The following is a 22,376-nucleotide window of genomic DNA, read 5'->3' as shown; positions in this document are numbered from 1 at the left end:
CTAATTCAATAATCCAAGCTAGGTTGTATTCATTCCTTTGAAGTCCAACAAGAATGTTCTCCAGGAGGAGGTCTACTCATTTTGTAGGGGAGGCAGAGAGAAGTGAGTCTCAGGGAAACTATGTAAGACTAAGAGAGAATGCTCCCTAGGAGAATCTGAAGATAATCTGAGGGACTCTGCAATGACCTTTGTCATGTGACCCATGCTGTCTGGTTGCCTAAGGACAACTAGAGTCAGCAGGATCAGCTTGAGGAGTAAACTGGAGAGCTCAATTCTCTGAGGATAAAAGAGTAAAGAACTCTATCAAGTTGGGGCTTTAATTTGGGCCTACTGGAAAGTTTAGTTCAATTCCAGGAGTGGCAGAGCCCGAGGGAGCACAAAGACAGGGTGGAGCACTGGCCAGTGGGTAAGGGAGCTCAGAGACGGGGTGGAGCACTGGCCATTGATCACTGCTGGTGGAGGGAGAAACTCACTTCTCAAAGAGGACACGTTCTAGTGAAAGAGTATACACCCACAAAATGGTCTCGATGGGCAAATGTACACTACAAAATTGGGGGGTCAGATCTAGGAAGAGTTGGGTGAGGTATCAAAATATGTCGCATGAACCTCTCAAAGAACTAAGAAAAAAAGGTCAACAAAGCCATAACTAAACTATACATCAAATCAAACATGTACAAAAAAGTAAAAGTCTGCCTCAAACACCTCAGGAGAAAATAGTTCCAGAATCATCATTGAGCACACCCTAATAACTCTCAACTATAAAATAAGGGAAGAGCCTTGGGTGGAAGAGATGGTCAAGGAAACAGTGAAAGCAGACAAGCCCATTTACCCACATTGGTCCTGCCATCTTAGAGTCCCCATCTAAGACATCTTAACTTACCCAGAAGAGCAAGTGAATTAGCAGTGTCTTCAGTATAAGTTATTTCATCTGATACTTTCTTTTTCAAAAATGGCAAGCTTCAATAAGAACAAAGATGTCAGAATTACTAGTCAGTGGATTGACGCATCACTTACAAAGGGGGATATTCATTTCCTAAAGAATAAAGCGATACTGTCTCCTGGCCTATTGTATTTAGTGTGGAGCAGGGACAACAATCAGAAAGAAAACTGTATTTCTAACTAAACAACCAGAGAGAAAAGCAAAACAAAACAAAAAACCACTTCCATAAGAATGAAGAGAGGCAAGCCGGGCAGTGGTGGCACACACCTTTAATTCCAGCACTAGGGAGGCAGAGGCAGCTGGATCTCTAGCAAGAGCTAGTTCCCAGACAGGCTCCAAAGCTACAGATAAACCCTGTCTCAAAAAAACAAAAACAAAAACAAAAAAAGAATGAAGAGAGGCACAAGCCAATAAAGTAATCATCCATCCCTGTTGATAAAACACTTCTGTATCATCTTTCTGAGGGCAAAGTCATAGCAAATTATAGTTATAATCACAGTTAGGAAGATTCAACTAAAACTTAAACATGTTTAATGTCTTTCTCTGAAGTTTGTAAAGCAGAATGCATCAGATTAATGGGTTGTTTCTTCCTGAAGGTCAGGGCCCCTCCTTATGAACTGGATTGGAAGTATTTACAAAAGAACAGAATGCTTCAGGGAACAACAAGGAATCTAACTTTAAAAATATTGATTGTATGAGACTTTCAATTCACAGTTACGATAATCAAAGTTATCTTTAAATACTTATTTATAAATCACAGAAGATCAAGTTTATGAATTGTGGGTCATTATTCTAAATTTCAAGGGACAGATGAAAGTTAATTCTTAAAATATAAACTGTTTGAATCTCCTGTGCTATTTAAAGTATAACATATTTATATAAATGACTTCCAGCTCATGTCTTCCAAAAGCATTTACCCAGTAGTTGGAAAGAGGCATTGAGAATTATCATATGTAGATTTAGACTACACAAGTTAATTTGAATTTAAAAGTATATCAAGGCAAGCTACAAAGAGACAATTCTGTAATTTCTATGGGGATTCATTCCTTTAGAATTAAATTAGGAAAAAATAACATTATTTGTTATCTAATCGACTGATGGACAGCTAAAGATCTCAAACCTAAAGCTCTAAATATCTTGTCCCATCTTCTCATTTTCTGCCAAAGGAGATTCCTATAGGATATAGAGTCGAGGTGTGGGATGTCCAACTTAAAAGCTAAACAGAAAATAAGACGTGCTCCTGGTGCAACGAACAAGCATATTAGAGACCAAAGAGGAAAAACTTGATGTATTTTCAATTTTTTAATCTCCAAACTTTTCTTGAGAAGACAACCAAGTGAGGACTGGGTGTAGGTAAAAACTTGAAACGAAAAAAATGAGTGACACGAGTAACCCCAAAGGGAGGGGAAGCGAAGAGCAAGGTGAGCAGAGCTGCAGCGTGGCATGTTGAGACACCGCACAGACCAAGGAGCAGCTCTGTGGAGCAGCGACCCTGGAGGCCACGCTGTGAACCCAGTCCTTTAGGACCTGCAAGCACCCACAGTGAAGGGGCTGTCCACAAAACAGTCAGAGGCCAGCATGAAAGCACTAGAAGAAACTTATTTCCTTATTTATTTGATCTCTATTTAAAAGGCCAAGTGTAAGCATTTGGGAAATCATTTTTCATTATTTTAGTATAATACAGAAATTGCTCCAGAATTTTTTATTTGGCTTCTGCTAAATTTAAGACTTGGAATGTCCCTGTATATATACATAGTCCTACTAATAATATCACTTTTCTATTTAAAATATTAAATTGGTAGATAGATTTAGAAGACAAAATCACCAAAATGACTCATTTCCAACTAAGAAGTTTCTTCTACTAACAGTTCAGGGTGCAGAAAGTGGCCACTGAAACAGCCGTCTAGGGCAGCCACTGTGTGGCAGCAAAGAAGCATTCGATATGTGTTTGTGTTTCCAGCGCTGCTGCAGGAACTGCAGTAGAGGAGGGGAAGGCAGGGTAATTTTGTAACTCTTCCCTTTAGTTTATATTTTTCTCCTTCATTCAAAATTACAAGATCAAATGAAACCTGACATAGAACTAAGTATATTTGTGAGAGTCAAATTTCTCAAAGAAAGAGAAAAAAGAAAATCAAACTAAGTAACGCTAAATTTATTTAAAGATCCTCTCAAAAAACTACAATCCTTTAGCTTCATCTGCTTACCAATCACGCGGGAGTGACAACTTTAAGTATTTTACACTTCAATATAATCTCTTCTGGAGCAATCTGAGACTGCAAGATTTGAAATAATAACTGTCCAGATCCTGCCACCAACTTGTTTAAGTTTTGTTTTTTAGTTCTGTATTACACACACGCATGTATGCATGCAAGCATGCACGCACACACACACACACACACACACACACACATTTTTTTTTCTCCAGGCAGTGTTTCTCTGTGTAGTGCTGGCTGTCCTGGACCTCACTCTGTAGAACAGACTGTTCTGGAACTCACAGAGATCTGCCTGCCTCTGCTTCCTGTGTGCTAGGATTAAAGGTGTGCGCCACCACTGCCCAGCTAAACTCTATATTATTGATACACTCTATATCCGATACCTTTGCAATAAAAACAAAGCATAATATAGTATATAGCAGTACAAAGTAAAGTTAAACAACTTACCCGCACAGTTTTATAAGGTCAGATGCAGGTTCCACAAAACAGGGCTGCTTTTCAATTTTTTCTGCACACAGACCCAGGATTTTAAACACCTGTGCCAGATCCCTTAGAGGCTTCAATGTTTTGTTAAGAAATAAAATCATCATAGATTTGTAAACAAGTCTTTAGGCCTTTCCTCCAGAGAGCTTATAAAATTCTATCTTGTTAAATGTGGTAAGTATTATTTTAATTATTACTTTCAAGTCTAAAGCAAAAAGTTTGTAACTATATTTTAGTAACATTATTTTTGTCTTAGTAACCTTTATTTCAACTCAAAACACAAACAGATACAGCTAAAATCTTACTTTAATGTAGTACTTTATTTTGTTCAGGGGTGTGTGTGTATTTATATTTGTAGGTTTTCACTGGGATGTTTGTGTCAGACATCCACCTCACAATATACCTTCCCTAACACAGGCTGCCTACTGCTAGCAAAAGCAATTCCACGCCACCCTTCCTCCCTTCCTCCTTCCTTCCCTCCCTCCCTCCCTCCCTTCCTTCCTTTTTCAAGACAGGGCTTCTCTGTAGCTTTGGAGCTTGTCCTAGAACTCGCTCTTTAGACCTGACTGGCCTCAAACTCACAGAGATCCGCCTGCCTCTGCCTCCCAAATGCTGGGATTAAAGGTGTGCACCACCACTGCCCTCCCAGATGCATTTTTTTTCTAATTAGCATTAAATTGGTTGGGATTTTATTTTATTTAAAACTCACATAAAAGCCAAATGTACCTCTTCTAGATCTTCAGATAAAAACATATTCTATTTTGCCTGTTTAAAAAAGCATGATTGCTACAAAACTAAATCTCCTTGACTTTGCTTGATATCTGAGAGGTCATGGTGGTTATGATTTCAGGATCTTTTCTCTAGCTTTGCCGTGAGCTTCTTAGGCAGGGGTGGGAATACCTCTGTTAACTTCTGTTATGTAGCAATCACCTCTGAATTGAAACATTCACTCCTGTAGAAAGAAGCGGCTCCTAAGCCTTAGAAATTAAAAAAAAAATCTTACAAGCTGGAATTTATGAGGGGCAGTAAACACAGGCTGCAAGGATGCAGCTTTGTGAATTCTCACTGTCATTAGTGATGGGTGTGCTTTTTAGTAAGGCAGCTTCCTTTGAGTCATCCGTGGTCCTGCAAGTAACCCCAATAAAGTCACTAAATTAGGCTTGGGCACAACTGTTTATTTGGTTTGTCATCAGTGCTTTTTCTGAGTTAAATAGGTCTGTTCATGTCTCCCCAGGAAAAGTCAAACAGGAACAGACAGAAGCGAAGATAAGTTGGGACAGAGAGATTGTATGGTTCCAGAAACGTGTGATGAGACACGCCCCTGTGGCTCATCAGTTTGAAGGCAATATCTGTGGAGGACAGCCCCAATATGGTACCTTCCTCCGTGTGGTAAGAGGTGGTGTGCTCCTGTGGTAGTGTGGCTGCATGCTCCCTGAGATGTGTGCTAGGACGTGCAGCCAAGTCTGAGCTGTCTCGGATGGAACACCTTAGGGTGGTGGGGTGAGAATCCAAATTTGGTCATCGTCTTTTATGCGGTATAGAAGTCATGTGTCTCCTTGATGAATGGGATCCCCTGCATGAGTAGGTAGACACTCTGACAACCGTTCATGGACTAGACACTGCATGGCAGTCCACACAGTCCACGGACTAGACACTGCATGGCAGTCCACCACCATTCATGGACTAGACACTGTATGGCAGTCCACACAGTCCACGGACTAAACATTGTATGGCAGTCCACACAGTTCATGGACTAGACACTGTATGGCAGTCCACACAGTCACCCGAACTGCTTGAATTGGGACTCTCTTCAATGAGTAGCGGCAGAGCCTGTCACTGGTTCACAAGGCTATGGGACACGGCAGTGGATAGATAGTTCAGCCTGAGCAGCCTGGCTGTGGAGAAGCTCAGTAATAGGACTTCCCTCTTAGAAAGAAAAGCAGCAAGATCTGAGGCAAGGTGAGGAAAACCAGTTCCTGATGGCTGACTCATGTGCCACTATTAGGGACACTTGGTTATTGCTGGCTCAAGTTCCCACAAATACCAGGAACTGGAAGATGATAAAGAGACAGACACTACTGAAGGAACTGAGCTCGCACTCAGTGGTGTTCACCTGGCCAGGTAGTCATGTGCTTGATAACTAATGTTTCGAAAAGGTTGATTTAGGAGGGATGTCATGTGACTTTCCTGAGCCCTATGGTGAATATAATCTTATTGATTACATACTCTTATAGAGATTATAAGATTCTGGTGAATCTGACCTATATCATCACACTAATGGGGTCTGGCATCCAACTTAAGTATGTAAAGTGAAAAACAAAAGAAAACCTAGAAGAGATGAAAGAAGGGCAAAGCAGACAAAGGGTAAAGGGTAAAGGTGTGCCCAGTGTTCCTGGGTTTCTGTAAATCAAATGTGGCGAGATTTGTGTCCAGCCAGAGTTCCTATGGAAAAATTGACAGAAGCTAAATTCTATGCTAGTAAACTTCCAGAAGGCTTGAAAATCCGAAAGAAGTTCACAGAAGGTATAATTGATAAAACAAGATGCAAGAGACCAAGCTTGTCCTGACGTCAGGAAAGCTCAGATGTCCCACGGTCCTCATGCAGCTCCCCCTTCTTCATCTCAGGACAGCACCCCTTCACCCTGGAGAAAAGACTGCTCAAGACTGGTGCACAACCATGCGGGCAAAATTTGTCTTGTAAAGGGTATCATCAACCAAATCAGTCTATTACTATTTTAGAGTTCCCGATAATATTTAAAAATAACTATCATTTATAATTAAAACTTGGATACTTCTCTGTTAGGAGACAATGTATATATAAATGCCATTGTTTCACGAATGTCCTCATTAAATGTTCCATGTTGTGGATGAAAAAATGCTACACTGGTGGGGAAGAAAGTCTAAGCTTGTTCGAGGAGGCAGGGAATTATGCCTCCAGATTAAACAGCGTGCCCTTCTCTCCCGCAAAGAACAGTGTGCTGGGAGTGAAAGTCATTTGCCTACCCTGAGCCCGGACCTACACCCAGGGCTGGCCTGAGGAAGAGGCATATCAGCAGCTGCAGCCAGTTTCAGCCTGGAGCCTGCAGACCTGGGGAACCTGCTTGAGCAGCAGGAGAAGCGGACCTGAACACATCCTGATCCTCCGTGACTTCACATGGGAGGCCTCTTAGGAATGGATGGGGGGAAGGTCAGGGGAGTGGGAGGAGGGGAGGGAGGGGGAACTGGGATTGGTATGTAAAATTAAAAAAAAATTCAAAAAATAAATATACATATATGGTAGATTTTAAGTCTAAAAATTTTACATATCAGAACACACACACACAGTTTTTTGAGACAGGGTCTGCGGATCCACTTGGCCTAGAAGTTACTAGTTAGCACAAGCGATTTCCAATTTACAGTAACCGTCAGTTTCCTAAATGCCAGGGTTACAGTCACGAGGCATCAAACTCAGCAATATTCTCTCTCTCTCTCTCTCTCTCTCTCTCTCTCTCTCTCTCTCTCTCTCTCTCACTTTTTTGGTGTTTTCAAAACAGAGTCTCACTATATAACCCTGGTTGTTCTGGAATTCACTATGTAGACCAGGTTGACCTTGAAGTAATAGATCTACCTGCCTCCGTCTTCCAAGTGCTGGGATTAAATGGGATTAAAGGCATTCGCCACTACACCCAGCAATACTTTAGCCCATGTTATGGATTTAATATTGGTGTCCCTCAAAGTTACATAGTGTGGTGGTTCGAATGAGCAATGTTCCCCATAGACTCACGTATTCCAACACCTGATCCTGAGCTACTGGCACTGTCTGCAAAGGTTATGGATGGGAGCCTTCCTCGGAGAACTGCGGGTGGGCTTTGGGGGCCGACAGCCTCACCCCACTTCCAGTCCTTGCACTGTGCTTTCTGCATGTGACTGAAGGTGTGCTCTCACAGTGGCCTTCTCTGGCCTCCTATTGCCGCCTCCCCCTCCACTGTGAACTCACCCTCCACAACTGAAAGCCAAAATAAACCCTTTTTCCGGAAATCTCTTTGAGTCATGGTTATCACAACATGCAATGTTGATGCAAAAACACAGCTCTCACCTCAGTAGGGATAAGGGACAAGTTTATTCTGGAGCAAATCTGAGTGAACATGGCCTGGGAAGACAGATGTAGTGTCAAATTCCATGTTCCAGTGTGGAAGCAGTTTATAGTAACGGAACAAAGAACACTTTCCAAATGCATTAAGTAGGTGCTGCAGCAAAGCAGGGCAGTATTGTCTCTAGGGGCAGGCAGCACATGCAGACACCCAGCCTTTCAGTGGAGGAAGCCGCAGGTTTCTAATACCTTCCAGAAGATTTTTGTCTCTTATTCACAGGATGCTAGGTCCACACAGAGATGGGAAGGAATGGCTATTTAGGGACCTAAAGAGAACCCAACATAAACTGCAATTAGACTCTGAACCTATAATGTTCCGACCGCTTCAGGGCCACTGAAGATCTAATCCATCAGTCTTGCAGATTTGAAGGTGTACTTTCTTTCCTGGAACTTTTGTTCAGAGTTCCCTGTTTGCCAGTATCACATTTCGTCCATGTGGAAACCATGCCTCATACCATTTATTAAATATTATAACATGTCCCTCATAGCTAGGAAGACCCATTCCTCAGATCTGATGTAGACAGGGCTGGGTAGCAGGCAGAACAATAGTTTTCGGGAGAGAAGAACAGGTGGTAAATCCATTAATAAAGAAACTCCTGGGTTGTATGAGAACTATCAGCCATTATGATCTGACCCTCTTCCCCTTTTCACTTTCGTGCAGCTACAGCTGATGTAATATTTGCATGGAACATAGAATTAGAATTAAAATAATCAAAAACAGTTTTGAGTGAATGTGAAAGATGAAGGAAACATGCAGAGAGAAGAGAGAGAGAGAGAGAGAGAGAGAGAGAGAGAGAGAGAGAGAGAGAGAGAGTCATTCCCCAAAGCCGTAACATTGCTGAATGAAAATCTAATGATGAGGTAAGCTACTTCCCTGTGAGTTACTGGCCAAGGAGTCTTCCCAAAGTAGCCCAAACCATAAAGGCCATTGCCACTGCTACTGGTTGATGCCAGAATTACACCGTAGGTCCCTACATAGTATTGATACCACATGCGTTGGTCACAGGACATGAAGAAATTGAACTGCAACTGGACTGGAAACTTTCTCCCTGCTCGCTGGGTTTATAGTGCCAGAGGCATTAGCAGGCTGGAGAAGGAGAACAGTTGTCAACGGCCCTCCCTAGCTATACACACTGCTACTACACAGTACCAACCCACTAATGCAACCAGGGCACAACTGTTCCAGATGCAGTCAGTGTCTGTTCAACTTGAAGGCCTACTCCATAAAAGATCCACATCTGGAACTGAGAGCCAAATCTGGAACTGGAGAGGTCATGGTGTAAGTGGGGATGCAGCTACCACTGCCTTGTTACACCAATGGAATCTGCTTGGTAAGCACCTTCTAAACACTTCTGTTGATACCTGTAGACTGCTTCTACAGCCAGCCCCGGCCTCTTTTGTGATGGGTGTTTTATGAGAGACTCATAAAACAACTTCCCAGACGACTGCTATTCAGGCATCTTGCTCAATGCACAGTCACAGATGGAGGAAACCAATCCAAGGTCTACATCAGCCCCTCCAAGACTCAAGGGAAATGCTGAAGGGAAGGCAGAAAGAACGGAAGAGCTAGATGAAGGGGTGCAGGGTTGTGTAGAAATTTCCTTCTAATTGAAGCATTCCCTCCTGAAAAAAGGACTGAAGGTCCTAAGGCTTAGGAAGTAAACAAAACTCACAAGGTTTAGGAAGTGGAAACTTACAAGAGTCCTAAAGTCCCTCTCTCCAGGGTTGTAGAGACCCACAGCTGCTGGGAAAGGGGACTCTGGAGCTGGCACACTGCCAATGGGCAATGCAGGAAGCTTGAGTGTGAAGCGTTTCTGAGTCATCGCTCAAGCGGGGTGGGCGCTGCAGTGCTGCAGCTGCCACTGAGTCACCTATACTCCCGTTACTTCCACAACTAGACTCACTGACTCACCGGCTCACCAAGCTAGACTAAGTAGGATTGTTTCTCTGGTCTGTTATCAGTGGTAGCTAGGTGAATAGGTATTTGCTCCCATCTCCCCAGGAAGTCACATAACAACTTCCTAGGGAAGTGGTATTTCCCTAATTTAACTCCATACAGTCTTACAACATCTAAAGCCAGCCTAGTAAAGGTGTTCAGAAACAGAGCCACTTGCAACCGGCTGTCTAATCGTAAGGAAAAACAATGATGGAAGTTTCAAAATACTGAGGTGTCAAATTAACCAGGGAGAAATCACTTGCTAGTATGCTTTCTTGGCTACCAATAGGTAGTACTTAATACATAAAAGCTCTCAGATTGCTCCTACAGATCCTCATAAAACAAGGCTATAAAGAAAACATTTAGAGAAACTATACAATGTTTTGACCTGGAACAAGTTGTTCTTAGATGGACATCTTCTCTTCTTTAGACCAAATCAGACAACTGTCAGCAAGTCAGTCCAATTCTACCCACAGCCAAATTTGATCTGGAGCTCTGTTACAGTCTATGGCAGATGAAAAAGTGAAAGCTGACTTTTGTTACTGCTTTGAAACAGGTTGTCATTTAGCCAAGGCTGGGCTCACAGTTACTATGTTCGGAGCCAGGCTCTGAATTCTTGATCCTATAGCTTCTACCTCCTAAGGCTGAGGTTATATGGATGCTTCACCACGCCAGGCTTGAGAGTAGACATTTTAAAGCATGTATAACAATCTAATGTAACTGGGAAACGTTTTTATGCTTTGCAAATCATATATATATATATGCATATATGTGTGTATATATATATATACACATTTAAAAATCAAATCGCCACCAGCATAAAATTGGTTATTGCACACAGATAGATAGGTCTGAGGCTTGAGTACTGGCTCCTGTCTGTTGTCATAAGGGATTATCCCATCTGATCTTCTTAATAACTTATTTTATTTTATAAAGGGAAGAGATATAAGATGGTAATCAAGGTGAAACTTGCTCTGTATATTGGCAGAAATAAGGCTGACTTGGCCCTCCTAAATCTATTGATGGCCTCTGAACCTACAGAAATGGACATTATCTACAGATAATAAGGCAGAGAATAATGGCTTCTCAATGATGTCCGTGTCTTAGTCTCAGAAACCTTTGAAGAGGCAGCCTTAAATGGCAAAGAGACTTACAAATGTAGTTAAGAATCTTAAAAGGAAACTGTCCTGGTTAGTTTGTGTCAACTTGACAGTGTTGTCTGGGAAGAAGGAGCGCCAGCTGAGAAACTGCCTCCGTAAGCAAGCCTGTAAGCAAGCCTGTAGGCAAGCCTGTAGGCAAGCCTGTGTGGCACTTTCTCCATTAATGACACCTGGGAAGGCCCAGTCCATGGAGGGCAACGCCACCCCTAAGCCTGTGGAACTGGAAAAGAAAGGCAGCTGAGCAAGTCCCGGGGAGCAAGCCAGTAGGCAGTGTTCCTTCAAGATCTCAGCTTCAGCTCTGCCTCCAGGTTTCCACCTTGAGTTCCTGCTCAACTTCCTTCCACGGTAAACTATAAACTATAATCTGAAATAAGCCTTGAGTTCCTGCTCAACTTCCTTCCACGGTGAACTATAAACTGTAATCTGAAATAAGCCTTGAGTTCCTGCTCAACTTCCTTCCATGGTGAACTATAAACTGTAATCTGAAATAAGCCCACTGATCCCCAAGGGGTTTTACTGGTCATGGCACTTTATCATAGCAAAACAAAAAGTAAATGCAGACAGGAGCATTCTACTAGAATACCCAGATGGGTTCAGTGTAATCATTAGGACCCTTATAAGGGGAAACGGGAGTGAGGAGTGTCACAGACAGGAGGCGGAGATGCTAGAACAAAGCAGAGGTGAGCGACACCACTGGAAGGCGCCAGTTCATGAGCCAATAGTCTGCAGGAAGCCTGCAGCAGGTGGGAAAGTCAAGGAAATGGGCCCCTCACCTCCCTCCTGAATCTTTGGTGTACCAGTCCCTGCTGGGACCATGACATTAGCCAAGTGAGCTTCTGGTCTGTAGAATGATCAGATAAGAAACTTACCTGACCTGGTCTGTGACACCTTGTTAATGTGGCAAGAGGAAGGAACCCAGCACATTTTCTAGTGTTTCCAGAAGAAAGAAAGGAACGTGCACACACATCTATAAAGGATACAAATCCATTCTGATAACAATGTACCACTTTCATGACACTATTAAGTTGTTTTTCTTCTAAGTCATCCTAAAACAAATAAATGGTCTGTTAGTTCTTTTGTGCCATTTAATAGGTTAAGATTTTTCAAAGTTTATTGTATATAAACACATTGAAATTACTAAGTAACTCTTACATAAAAAGCAAATGTATATATGGATACAATATCACATAGAACAAGAAATGCTAACTATAAGAGGATAAGGAAGAATTAAATTCAGTAATGAACATGAATATTCAAAGAAGAAATAAAGCACATTGTTTTTCTAGTTATCTGTAATAGAGTTTTTATTTTGGTGATGGAAAATGCAAAAAATATACTAAAAAGGGAAACAAAGTTTCACGTGAAGCCTCACAGCTTCTGTCCTGAACAGCAATCCTGACCATATAGAAGCTCACTGGATGATTCACTTTCAATATAGTTAATATGCCTCGACACAGTAATGTGTTTCCAAAACTCATGTGTCAACTAAAAACAAGCCCCTGATAAGTGCCTCGCTTTCATCTCACACTTACTGTACGTGTGTGTGTGTGTGTGTGTGTGTGTGTGTGTGTGTGTGTATGTGTGTACATTCATGCATCCTATGGCACGCATGAGGACATCAGTGGACAACATTCGGGGGTTTGGTCTCTCCTACCACCGTGTGGGTTCTGGGTATTAAAATCAAGTATGCAGGTTTGAGAGCAAATGCCTTTACCCAAAGAGCTATATCTTGCTTGCTTCTACCCCTTTTCAAATTAAACTGTCCATGAAAAGTTCTTGACCTGTCTATATTTTCCACTCTAACTTCAAAACAAAAACAAAAACAGCTAGAAGGAACTTTCCGTAGTTGTGTTTTATTTTCTAATGCAGATATATTTACAATTTAAACACTTAAACTTCACAAAAACCAGTCATAAAAAGATAAATTACTCTTGGTAGTTGTTTATTTTCCTTCTCTAAAAAAGTAGAGACTAAAAATGTTAAAGCAATAGCTAAATGTTTGTGCTTACTAATCACAGAATATTACTTTGTTTAGGTGGCTATACCTGAGTCAATCTATTTCCTGTTTATTAAAAATGTGCATTCATATTTGAAAACGACTACTGATAACTCTATAGTAAGTGCTAGCTCTGAGGCACTTACCAATACCTGGGTAGCATTAGGCGAGTGTTGGTGTGAAAACATATGCAAACACAATATACATACACATGTACACATAAACAATATACATACACATGTATACGTACACAATATACATACACATGTATACAAACACAATATACATACACCGTTAGTACATCTTTTCCCAATACATTCTTTTAGTCTTATAAAAGAAAAATTATTTTCTTTGTATTCTCATCATTTTTCTCAGAAAAAAATCATATATATACATATATATTATGTATGTGTGTATGTATGTATAAATCTGTTTACATGTCCTGACTCAGATTAGAAATTTTCTCTAGTTCTTCAGTGTCCTTTTGCTACTTCTCCAGTCCTATTTATTAGCACAGGATAGATGGCTCTTTCTCTGCTCTTGAGGTATCAACCCAGAATTGAAAGTCCATTCTCTACTCTTGCAGGTCCTTCTGATCATAGCCTATATAGTTGGGTTTGACCTTCTTATGAAAACAGATTGGTTCTCATACTAAATTTAAGTTCCTTGACTATAAAACATATATTGTGGGGAAAGTTTCAACAAAAGAGATAACAATATTTATGTTATAGGGAATGCCCATTACTGTTCAGGGACATACGAGTTTCTAAGTGATAGAGCAAAGTAACTTCTTCTCCAAGATTACTCACATTATCACTCTCTTCAAGAAGTTTGATGATACGATTAAGGTCCATAGGCTTGAAAACACCCTAGAAATACACAGCAGTTACTATTCCACCCCAAGGGGATAAAGAAATTAAGTCAAGCACACACATTCCCATACCACCACCCACAACCCCCACACATATGTTCTTTGGAATTTTCACATAGTGCATCTTAATCATACACACACACACACACACACACATACACACACACATGCACCCACTCCCTCTCTCCACCTTCCCAACCCTCTTTTACCCATTATATCTTCCTTCTTGTTCCCAGTTCTTTTATTTTTTATAACCCACTGAGTCCACTTAAAGCCACCCATACGCATGTGGCTATGAAGTTATTAAATCTGGCATGGGCAACCTGCCAGCAGGCTGCCCCTCAAAGAAAAGTGACTCTTAGTCCCATCAATTGCCAATAGCCCCTCGTCCAGGGGTAGGGTCTTGGAGAACCTCACAACTGTTAACTACAATCATTAAATTGTTATATTTACCATTAACAAATAGTTTGGTAAAAATAACACTGCCTTTGGGATTTGGAGCTTTATCAATGTCTGTGCCCTGTGGTTACTTTAACTTTCTCTTTTCTTCCTGCGTTTCCAGAATTTATGGATACAGACATAGCTACAGGCAAATAGGGTAGCCTTTTGTGTTACAACTTTTGAAACATTTACTTTGAGGGTTAGATAAAGGTATTGAAATAAAAACTTGGTACATGATTGTTTTGTATCCAATTTTTCTTCCACAGATAACCTTTGATTAAAAAAAAAAAAAGGAAAGCAGCAAGGATTTCTTTTGTGTTTACCCGCACCATCACTGTATGTTGCTCTGGATCTTTTGTCTTTACCCGCACCATCACTGTATGTTGCTCTGGACCTTTTGTCTTTACCCGCATCATCACTGTATGCTGCTCTGGATCTTTTGTGTTTACCCGCATCATCACTGTATGTCGCTCTGGACCTTTTGTCTTTACCTGCACCATCACTGTATGTCGCTCTGTATACATTCTGCTCTCCAGCTCTCCATAAGCCTTCATTGGCAGGCTCTAAGTTTCAGGAGTGACAGGCTTACTGTCCCGATCTCAGGTAGCTATCAGCAGTAATACAGAAGGCTCTGGATGTCATACTAAGGACTTAGGAAGCCACTGAATGTTTTGAGACTGTATATATGGACAATGCCCAGACTGTTGACAATTACTTATGTAGTCTAGCTTGAACTCAGGCTCAACCTGAAAATTCCACAGCAATCTATGAAGGCAAGCCATAACTTCTACAGAAGCAGGCTTAGAAAAACCAAAGTTTGATCATTGACTTCCAGCTGCTCCACTGTTTTACCTCCTGATTTCAACTCGGGATCAATCACAGAAAGCCAAAAAGAAACAGTCAGCAAAAATACACAATTATGCTTCGCACTGCAACTACATGGGATGTCCAGCCTCCAGCCTCCCGCATGCTTCTCGGGCAACCATTTCCAATCATCACAACCTACCCTCCACATCAAGCTTTCTGCCAGTCTTGCATTCTCTGCGAAAAGTAAGCAGTGCTGCATGACTCCTTCCCAACAGCAAGTGCTGACTAAATAGTCTCTGTCTTTTTGGGTGGTCTTCCTTAGGGTTAGCCAGAAGAATGAAATAACAAAATGACGACTTTTTCTGCAGTGTGGTGACCTAATTAGAAAGAACTAGCTCACCGTAGAAGTGTATACTTCAGCAATGGATACAGACCACAGAAAATGGACTTAATACACCCAGGAGGTTGAATTTGTAGGATCTAATAAGGAACTGGATGTGGCGGGGGGGGGGGGGGGGGGGGGGGGGGGGGGGGGGGGGGGGGGGGGGGGGGGGGGGGGGGTGGAAGGTGAGGGTACGTTGTTGGCTTAAGGAACCATAGGAGACAGACAGTGCTGGGAAAAGAGGTGTGTACTGGGGCTGAGGATGAGCTCTCCCAGGTTTCTAGGGACATCACGCTACTGACTGAGCACCCCATTCCCATCTTGAATATCAGCTGCAGTACGGTGTAAGCATCAGGACATCTGATGAATGAAACTGGGGCACAGGATTCTGGAGCATGGGCTCAATGGACTAACTGGGGGTTTGGGTTAAATTAGGCAACTAATCACAACCATAACATTGAGTGTCCTCGCTGTCTCAGGCATTGTTATAGGTGTGAGTAGTATGACAAGGAAAGATACAACATCTGCTTACATAAACAATATGCTATGGAGGGCATTAAGTGTAACCTTACAATAAGAGATAAAGTAGAGATAAATGTTCTAACTGTAATTCTTGCTTGATAATTGTTTTGTTATACGTAATTTTACTATGTTAAAGTTGAAGCCTTCCTTTTTGTTTAAACAGAAAAGGGGAAATGGTGTAGGAGTTCCTTCTGTTTGTGTGTTGCTATCATTGGATAATGAATAAAGAAACTGCCTTGGCCTAGTTGATAGGGCGGAACTTAGGTAGGCGGAGAAGACAGAACTCGATTCCTGGAAAAAGAAAGCAGAGTGAGAGAACCGCCATGGAGCAACCAGAATCAGACATGCTCAGTCTTTCTCGATAAGCCACGACCTTATGGTGATATACAGATTAATAGAAACTGGTTAAATCAAGATGTGAGAATTAGCCAGTAAAAGACTAGAGATAATGTCCCAGGCAGTGATTTAATTAATACAATTTCTGTGTGGTTATTTTGGGTGTAAGCTAGCCGGGTGGCCGGGACAAACAAAGGGCCACCCTCCTCATGCAACAATTAAATCAGTAAGTTATATAGCACGGGGTTTGATTACAATGTTCTAGAGAAAATGAAATGGTTATAAAGTACTGGCTTGCTTGAGTAGTCAGTGAAGGACTGACTCACAGAGAGGGCACCATTTCAGCAAAGTCTTAGAGGAGGTGAGAGAGTAAGCTGTGTCTAAGGAAGGGATAATGTCCATGCAGTGGGCACAGAAAGGGCAAAAGTCTGGACTGGAACCCTTGGCAAACTTAAAAAGTCAGGAAGTCAGAGTGATTGGACCATGGAAGAGTGTATAAGCTAGGACTTGTTTCTACTCTGAACCCAGAGTAAAGGAGCTCTGGGAAAGGCATGACAATATTAATATATATTTCCTTAATATAAACACAAGGAGACCCCTAAGAGAGGCATACATGGATCCCCCTGGAAAGGGGAAATAGACAGAACTTCTGAGAAAATTGGGATCATGGGTGGAGGAAGAAGAGAGGGCAGAAGGGGAGGAGGAGGAGGAGGGAAGAAAGAATGGGAAGAAAACAAGAAGAAATAGGACGGCCGAGATGGGGGAAGGACAGAGGAGGAGAGCAAGGAAAAAGATATCCTGGTTGAGGGAGCCATATGGGGCTAGCAAGACATCTGCACTAAGTGAATTCCCAGGAATCCACAAGGATGACCCCAGCTAACTAAGCAACAGTGAAGAAGATACCTGCACTGATCTTCCCTTGTAATCAGATTGATGACTACCTTAATAATCATCATAGAACTTTCATCCAGTAACTGAGAGAAGCAGATTCAGAGATCCACAGCTAAGCACTGGGCTGAGTTCCCAGAGTCCAGCTGAAGAAAGGCAGGAGCGATAATATGAGCAAAGGGGTCAAGACCATGATGGGGAAACCCACAGAAACAGCTGACCTGAGCTAGCAGGAGCACAATGTGGGGACAGTTGTGTGGCTGGGACAGTTGTGTGGCTGGGGCAGTCTGGGGGGGGCACTATGTGCTTAGGCATTGTACTGGGTATTACACCAAAAATGCTGTGGAAGATCCTGCCCTCTCGGAAGTGACGTAAGCAGTGAATCAGCTATATAGGGAGAACTGGGACTCAGGCTTCCCAGGCCAGCGCTGAGCTTAGACAGCGGCAGCTCAATGGTTCTGGTGTTTCTGTGGGGCTTGAGGGAGCACCGTAAGGCCATACACTGGTGATTATAGCTGATTTAACATGCTGTAGGGCCCAGACATGCCCAATGTTTCCCAAAAGCTCCTCGTAAGACTGTGATGGCCATCTACGTTCTGGGAATACTCACCAATACAGGCCGGTGTTATAGAATAGGAAAAAGCCTAGAGAAGGTAAACAATTTTGAGGCAATCATTATTAGTTATGGTGAGCAACAGTATCCTGAAAGGAACTGAAGTGTCTAGGGAAGGAAGAAGCATAACAACGTGTGACATGGCATCTCAGGACAGCAGATTGGGCGGAGATAGATGTGAGCCAACGGACAGGCTAAGAGCACTGACCATCTGGGACTGATGCTGTCTGTGGTGAGAGAAAAGGAGAGCCAGCAGGTCTTTCGAAGCACCACTTGCAGCCTCTTACTTTTTACAACATAACTTTACCTGATCTAGTTGGGGGAGGGCTGGAATTGTGCTTCAGTGTTATTTTGCAACTGGAAACACGGGAAACTATTTCTGGCGAGCTTTCCAGGAATTAGTTATGAAACTCCACAGCACGGTTTATACCTTCCCGGCGCTACAGTGCACTGAATTGCTACCCAGAGTGGGAAATAATGGGTCCTTCACCTAACAGCACCAGAATTCCTGGAAATCTGCTAGGACAGGAGAACACGGAGGTCCCAGCCCGGAGCTGCAGACTCCTCCAGTCTGCACTTCATGCTCCCGTGTTCTTCATGCACACTGAGTGTGAGAAGCTCCGCTCTAAGGGGATGTGTGGTCCTCAGAATGCGGGCGGGGAGCTACATCTGAAACAGACACAGGGTAACCAACCAGATGCTCCTGATCTCCATTTGAGCAAGGAGAAGTGCATCGTTGCTTTTATTCCTTTCTCAGAAAACGAGGACTTTATCTTTACTGCCCAATGTCGCTGCCTTCCAGAGGCAAAGAGCCCTGGGACTATTTCTAGGAAAGCCCCCACAGCACCAGACCTCATGAAGGTTTAGTTACCCTGTAAACATCATCAAAGTTTAACAAGAACAATAGCAGAAAGAAAAGAAAGCTGTCGTGGTTAGCGCCATCAATAAAACTACATGGATTCGTATAATACATGTGATGGGCATGGTGCTAAATGCTTCACAAATCTTTCTTAAATAATTGCAGGACAAAGGAGTTACAAATCTCTTTCACAGATGAAGAACACAAGACATTTTTGTACGTTAGTTTGGTTGGTTTGGGTTTTTTATTTTAAAAGCTATTGTATTTTGTGGAGGAGGCTGGAAGGGCAGAGTAGACATGAAGGATGCGGAGGCTGCAAGGGCAGAGTAGACATGAAAGGATGCGGAGATGAATGGGATCAGGACGCATGATGTGAACCCCATAAAGAATCAATAAAGAAAAGAACAGCAACTTCACCAAATGAAATAATTAAAAACTGATCACTAAATTCTAGGGGATTTTATTGTTTTAAAATCTGAAAAAAACAATAGTTTTCTTAAAGCTTTAAGAACCTTTCTTGTAAGCAAAGCCAAAATTCCTACACAGAAAAGTTTCACTTAGAATGCTCAGGTAGAATGTCTATGCAAATCACAACAAAAAAACATCATACAACTAAAATTCCAGATTCGGAAACCACTATTTCCCCTGTTTACAACTGCCTACGGACTTACACTCTACCTTTCCCATAATTCCATTCTACGGTGAGGATACTGACTGTGGTTTGGAGAGTATGGCAGCTACCCCTGCCTCCTGCAAAGGCTGTTTCTATGCTGACTAATGTCGCTTGCTGTCGAAGAGAAGGATGCCCTTCCCAGTGCACAGAACAGGGTTGGAGAGGTTTAAAGTGTGAAGGCACTTGCTTCCAACTCTGATAACATGAATTCAATACCTGGGACCAACCCAGGTGCGAGAGAGCTAACTCCAGCAAGCTGTCCTCTCTCCTCCACACAGGTGCTGTGGCATGCATACCAGCCCCAATGCCCCTAAACACACACACACACACACACACACACACACCACAAGTACATAAAATAACATGCATATTTTATCTGTTCCTAGATAACTCTATTCAAAAGCCAATTTCTCATATATACATATACTCAGCTTAGGGTGATTTAAATGCTTCAAATTTTGATCTATCATAAGACAGCCCTTAAAGAATAGGTTGATAAAATAGCATCTTTATAGCAGGAAATCTTTGGCGGCTACTTTAACATTTCAGAGACTCCGTGAGTTTTAATGACAGATGGCACTGTAAGCTTTTGTTGCCCCCCTGAAGAAAGAACGGCAGTGATAACTGCATCTTTTCAGCACGGGGGCACTCTATATGCTTTCTGTGTGCATTATTTCAGCTGTACGAGATTTTACAATCAACATTTTAAAAGGTTTCGACATCGACTTATTTATTGTGTATGGGGAGGCAGGTGTGGAGGCGAGAGAACAAGCTGAGACGTCCGTTCTCTCCTCTTACCATGGGGATCCTGGGGTATGGAAGCCAGGCTCTCTGGTGCCCAGACTCACTGAGCAGTCCCAGGACTTACACTAAGCTTAATACAATGGACGCCAGCACTATCGTCATCTCCATTGTCCCCACCACTGGCCTTTGACGTCACAGCTCCTAAGCTGTGGTGTGCTTGTCTCTTGAGAGCAAGCCAAAGTGGACTGTTTTGAAAGAACTGAGAATATTAAGTGTCCAAAGGTCTTTCTCTGCTGACTTAAGCAGAGGGCCTAAGGTTATCACTAAGTATTACTAGGAACACCAGGCCTCACAGTGAGCAAAGAACCCGAGTGCCTGGTCAGGCTGTGGTGGTGCATGCTTTAATCCCAGCACTCCAAAGACAGGCAGGCAGAGCTCTGTGAGTCTGAGACCAGCCTTGTCTACGGAGTAGGTTCCAGGACAGCCAGGGCTACAGAGAGAAACCATGTGCCGAAAAACCAAAAGAAAGAAGAGGAAGAAGGAAGAAGAAAAGTTGTAAAACAATTACAAAAAAAATTCCAAGACTAGACCACTGAGATTTCTAATCCTAAATTGTTTTCCATTACAGTACTTTCTAAAGTGTGAAGGGGAGACAAATACACAAGACACATACAGCTATGTTACTTCCTATGTGGCAGACTTTTTCTTTTGCAGTGATCCACTGAAAGTATTTCTCTCTGTAAACTCCTGTTCATCTGTCTCATGTAATTAATCTTTGCCCAAACAAACCAATGAGAGTCAAACTCACCTACTTAGTGCCCAGTACCTAGGAAGAAAGTGGCAATGTTGAGCTTCCCTGTAGCCCAGGGAATGGAGAGGGAGAGACCTGTGGTCGCTTACACTTCTTCGCTCTTGTACTGGAATACCTCCACAAAACTGACGAGGTAAATTCCCCTGGCATTCTCTCTTTGTGTAAAAGTGCTGTACTCTGTGGGCTGTTGCATAAATGTGTGACTGCCTCCAGAGACCTCAACCCAATTCCCACAGAAGTCCCCAGCCAACTGGCTGCTCCCAAGTAACTCTCCAAGGGTCCGGGACATGAACGCAGGAGACAGAGTTCCTGACGTAGCTTGAGACTTACGAAGCCCCAACAGGAATTCCCATAGCGCCCCCCCCCCCACAACACACACACATACACCATTAGTGTTGGGTAAGGCAGAGAGGGTTCTCAACCCAACTCTTAAAAACTTAACTTTGCGTTTATAACAAAAGCAAACCCCAAACTAAATATAAACACACTAAAGAAAAGCAGTTCTGTCCCCAGCTCTCCAACAGCATCTGCCTACCAGTGAATACAAGCTTCAGCAGCGGTATATTTATACCAAGGGTACGCCCCCTTAAAACGGATCTACTGTCAAAAACCCCAACACAAAAAAGTGATCTGGTTATCAAGTAAAATGTCACCAAGAAGGATTCCTTCCTTTCGTGGCCACAATCCAAAGGGCAAGTAGTTTTTTCCAGGAGGACCACGCTGCTAGAGTCCCCAGACAGATTGGCTGACGACATCCAGCCCCCCTCGCCAGCCGCCCCCCCCCCCCCCCCCCCCCCCCCCCCCCCCCCCCCCCCCCCCCCCCCCCCCCCCCCCCCCCCCCCCCCCCCCCCCCCCCCCCCCCCCCCCCNCCCCCCCCCCCCCCCCCCCCCCCCCCGGGAACGAACTCCGCTCCTCTCCATCCCCCAGGCTCGCCCTGATCCTGGATTCCACCCGGTTGCCCCGGAACCTCACGCCCTTCCCCGCTCCTGCTGCCCAGCCCGACGGTACCTGCATATCCTCATGCGGGATCACCACCCCAATCACCGGGATCGTGCGGGGACTGCTGGACTTCGTCCTGCCGCCCGCCTCGGCGGCGTCGGCCGTGGCCATGGCCTCCACGGTGGACATGGCTGGGGGTGGGAGCCTGCGGTCCTAGGTGTGCCACGAGCCCCGCCGGATGTCACGCAGCGCCACCGGAGCTAGGGAGGCGACAGACCGGGAAAGTGCGGCCGTGGGCCCCGCCTGAGCAAGGCGGCGGACGCCCAGCGGCTGCCGCTGCCCACACGCGGACCAGGGCGCCGCGCGCGCCCCAGTCGCCCCAGTCGTTAACACAAGCCCGAGCGTTGCTAGGGGCGGGGCCTACGGAAGCCGGGAGAGCCAAACTTTGTCAACGGTGGTCTGCAGGTGTGCAACGGTGCGAGAAAGGAGACCGGCGAGTGAGATCGCGGTTGCTCCTAGAGTTTCAGTCTGGCGGCGACGGCCCTTGCTTGATGAGTGCCGGTGAGGGGCGGACGAGTAGAGCTGGCTGTGGGATGCGGTCCGAGGCGTGTGATTGGCACATTGTCGAAAGCC

The 22,376-nt window shown here is 43.7% G+C and overlaps 1 protein-coding gene across 5 annotated transcripts in view; it reads right to left on the bottom strand.

Annotated features, from left to right (window-relative positions):
* Nucleotides 1-22,116, bottom strand: part of Cfap69 (cilia and flagella associated protein 69) — a 59,916-nt gene extending 37,800 nt beyond the window's left edge. Inside the window, exons 1-5 of one of the 5 annotated variants that reach the window (XM_050139830.1) lie at nucleotides 21,813-22,116; nucleotides 13,667-13,726; nucleotides 11,842-11,907; nucleotides 3,601-3,710; nucleotides 881-957 (exon numbers count right to left, since the gene is read on the bottom strand). In XM_050139830.1, the coding sequence (XP_049995787.1) occupies nucleotides 881-957; nucleotides 3,601-3,710; nucleotides 11,842-11,907; nucleotides 13,667-13,726; nucleotides 21,813-21,932 (433 nt within the window). In that variant the 5' untranslated portion in view covers nucleotides 21,933-22,116. Of the gene's footprint in view, nucleotides 1-880; nucleotides 958-3,600; nucleotides 3,711-11,730; nucleotides 11,908-13,666; nucleotides 13,727-21,812 lie in introns of those variants that run through there. The other 4 variants (XM_050139832.1, XM_050139831.1, XM_050139833.1 and 1 more) reach the window with 4 other exon arrangements.
* Nucleotides 22,117-22,376: the final 260 nt, after the last annotated feature.

Source organism: Alexandromys fortis, unplaced genomic scaffold (assembly GCF_014885135.2).
Source record: "Alexandromys fortis isolate MF-2015 unplaced genomic scaffold, M_Fortis_MF-2015_v1.1 scaffold_38, whole genome shotgun sequence".
Lineage (NCBI taxonomy): Eukaryota > Metazoa > Chordata > Mammalia > Rodentia > Cricetidae > Alexandromys > Alexandromys fortis.
Note: the sequence above shows the minus strand (reverse complement) of the source record. Positions and strands in the feature narration are given on the sequence as shown.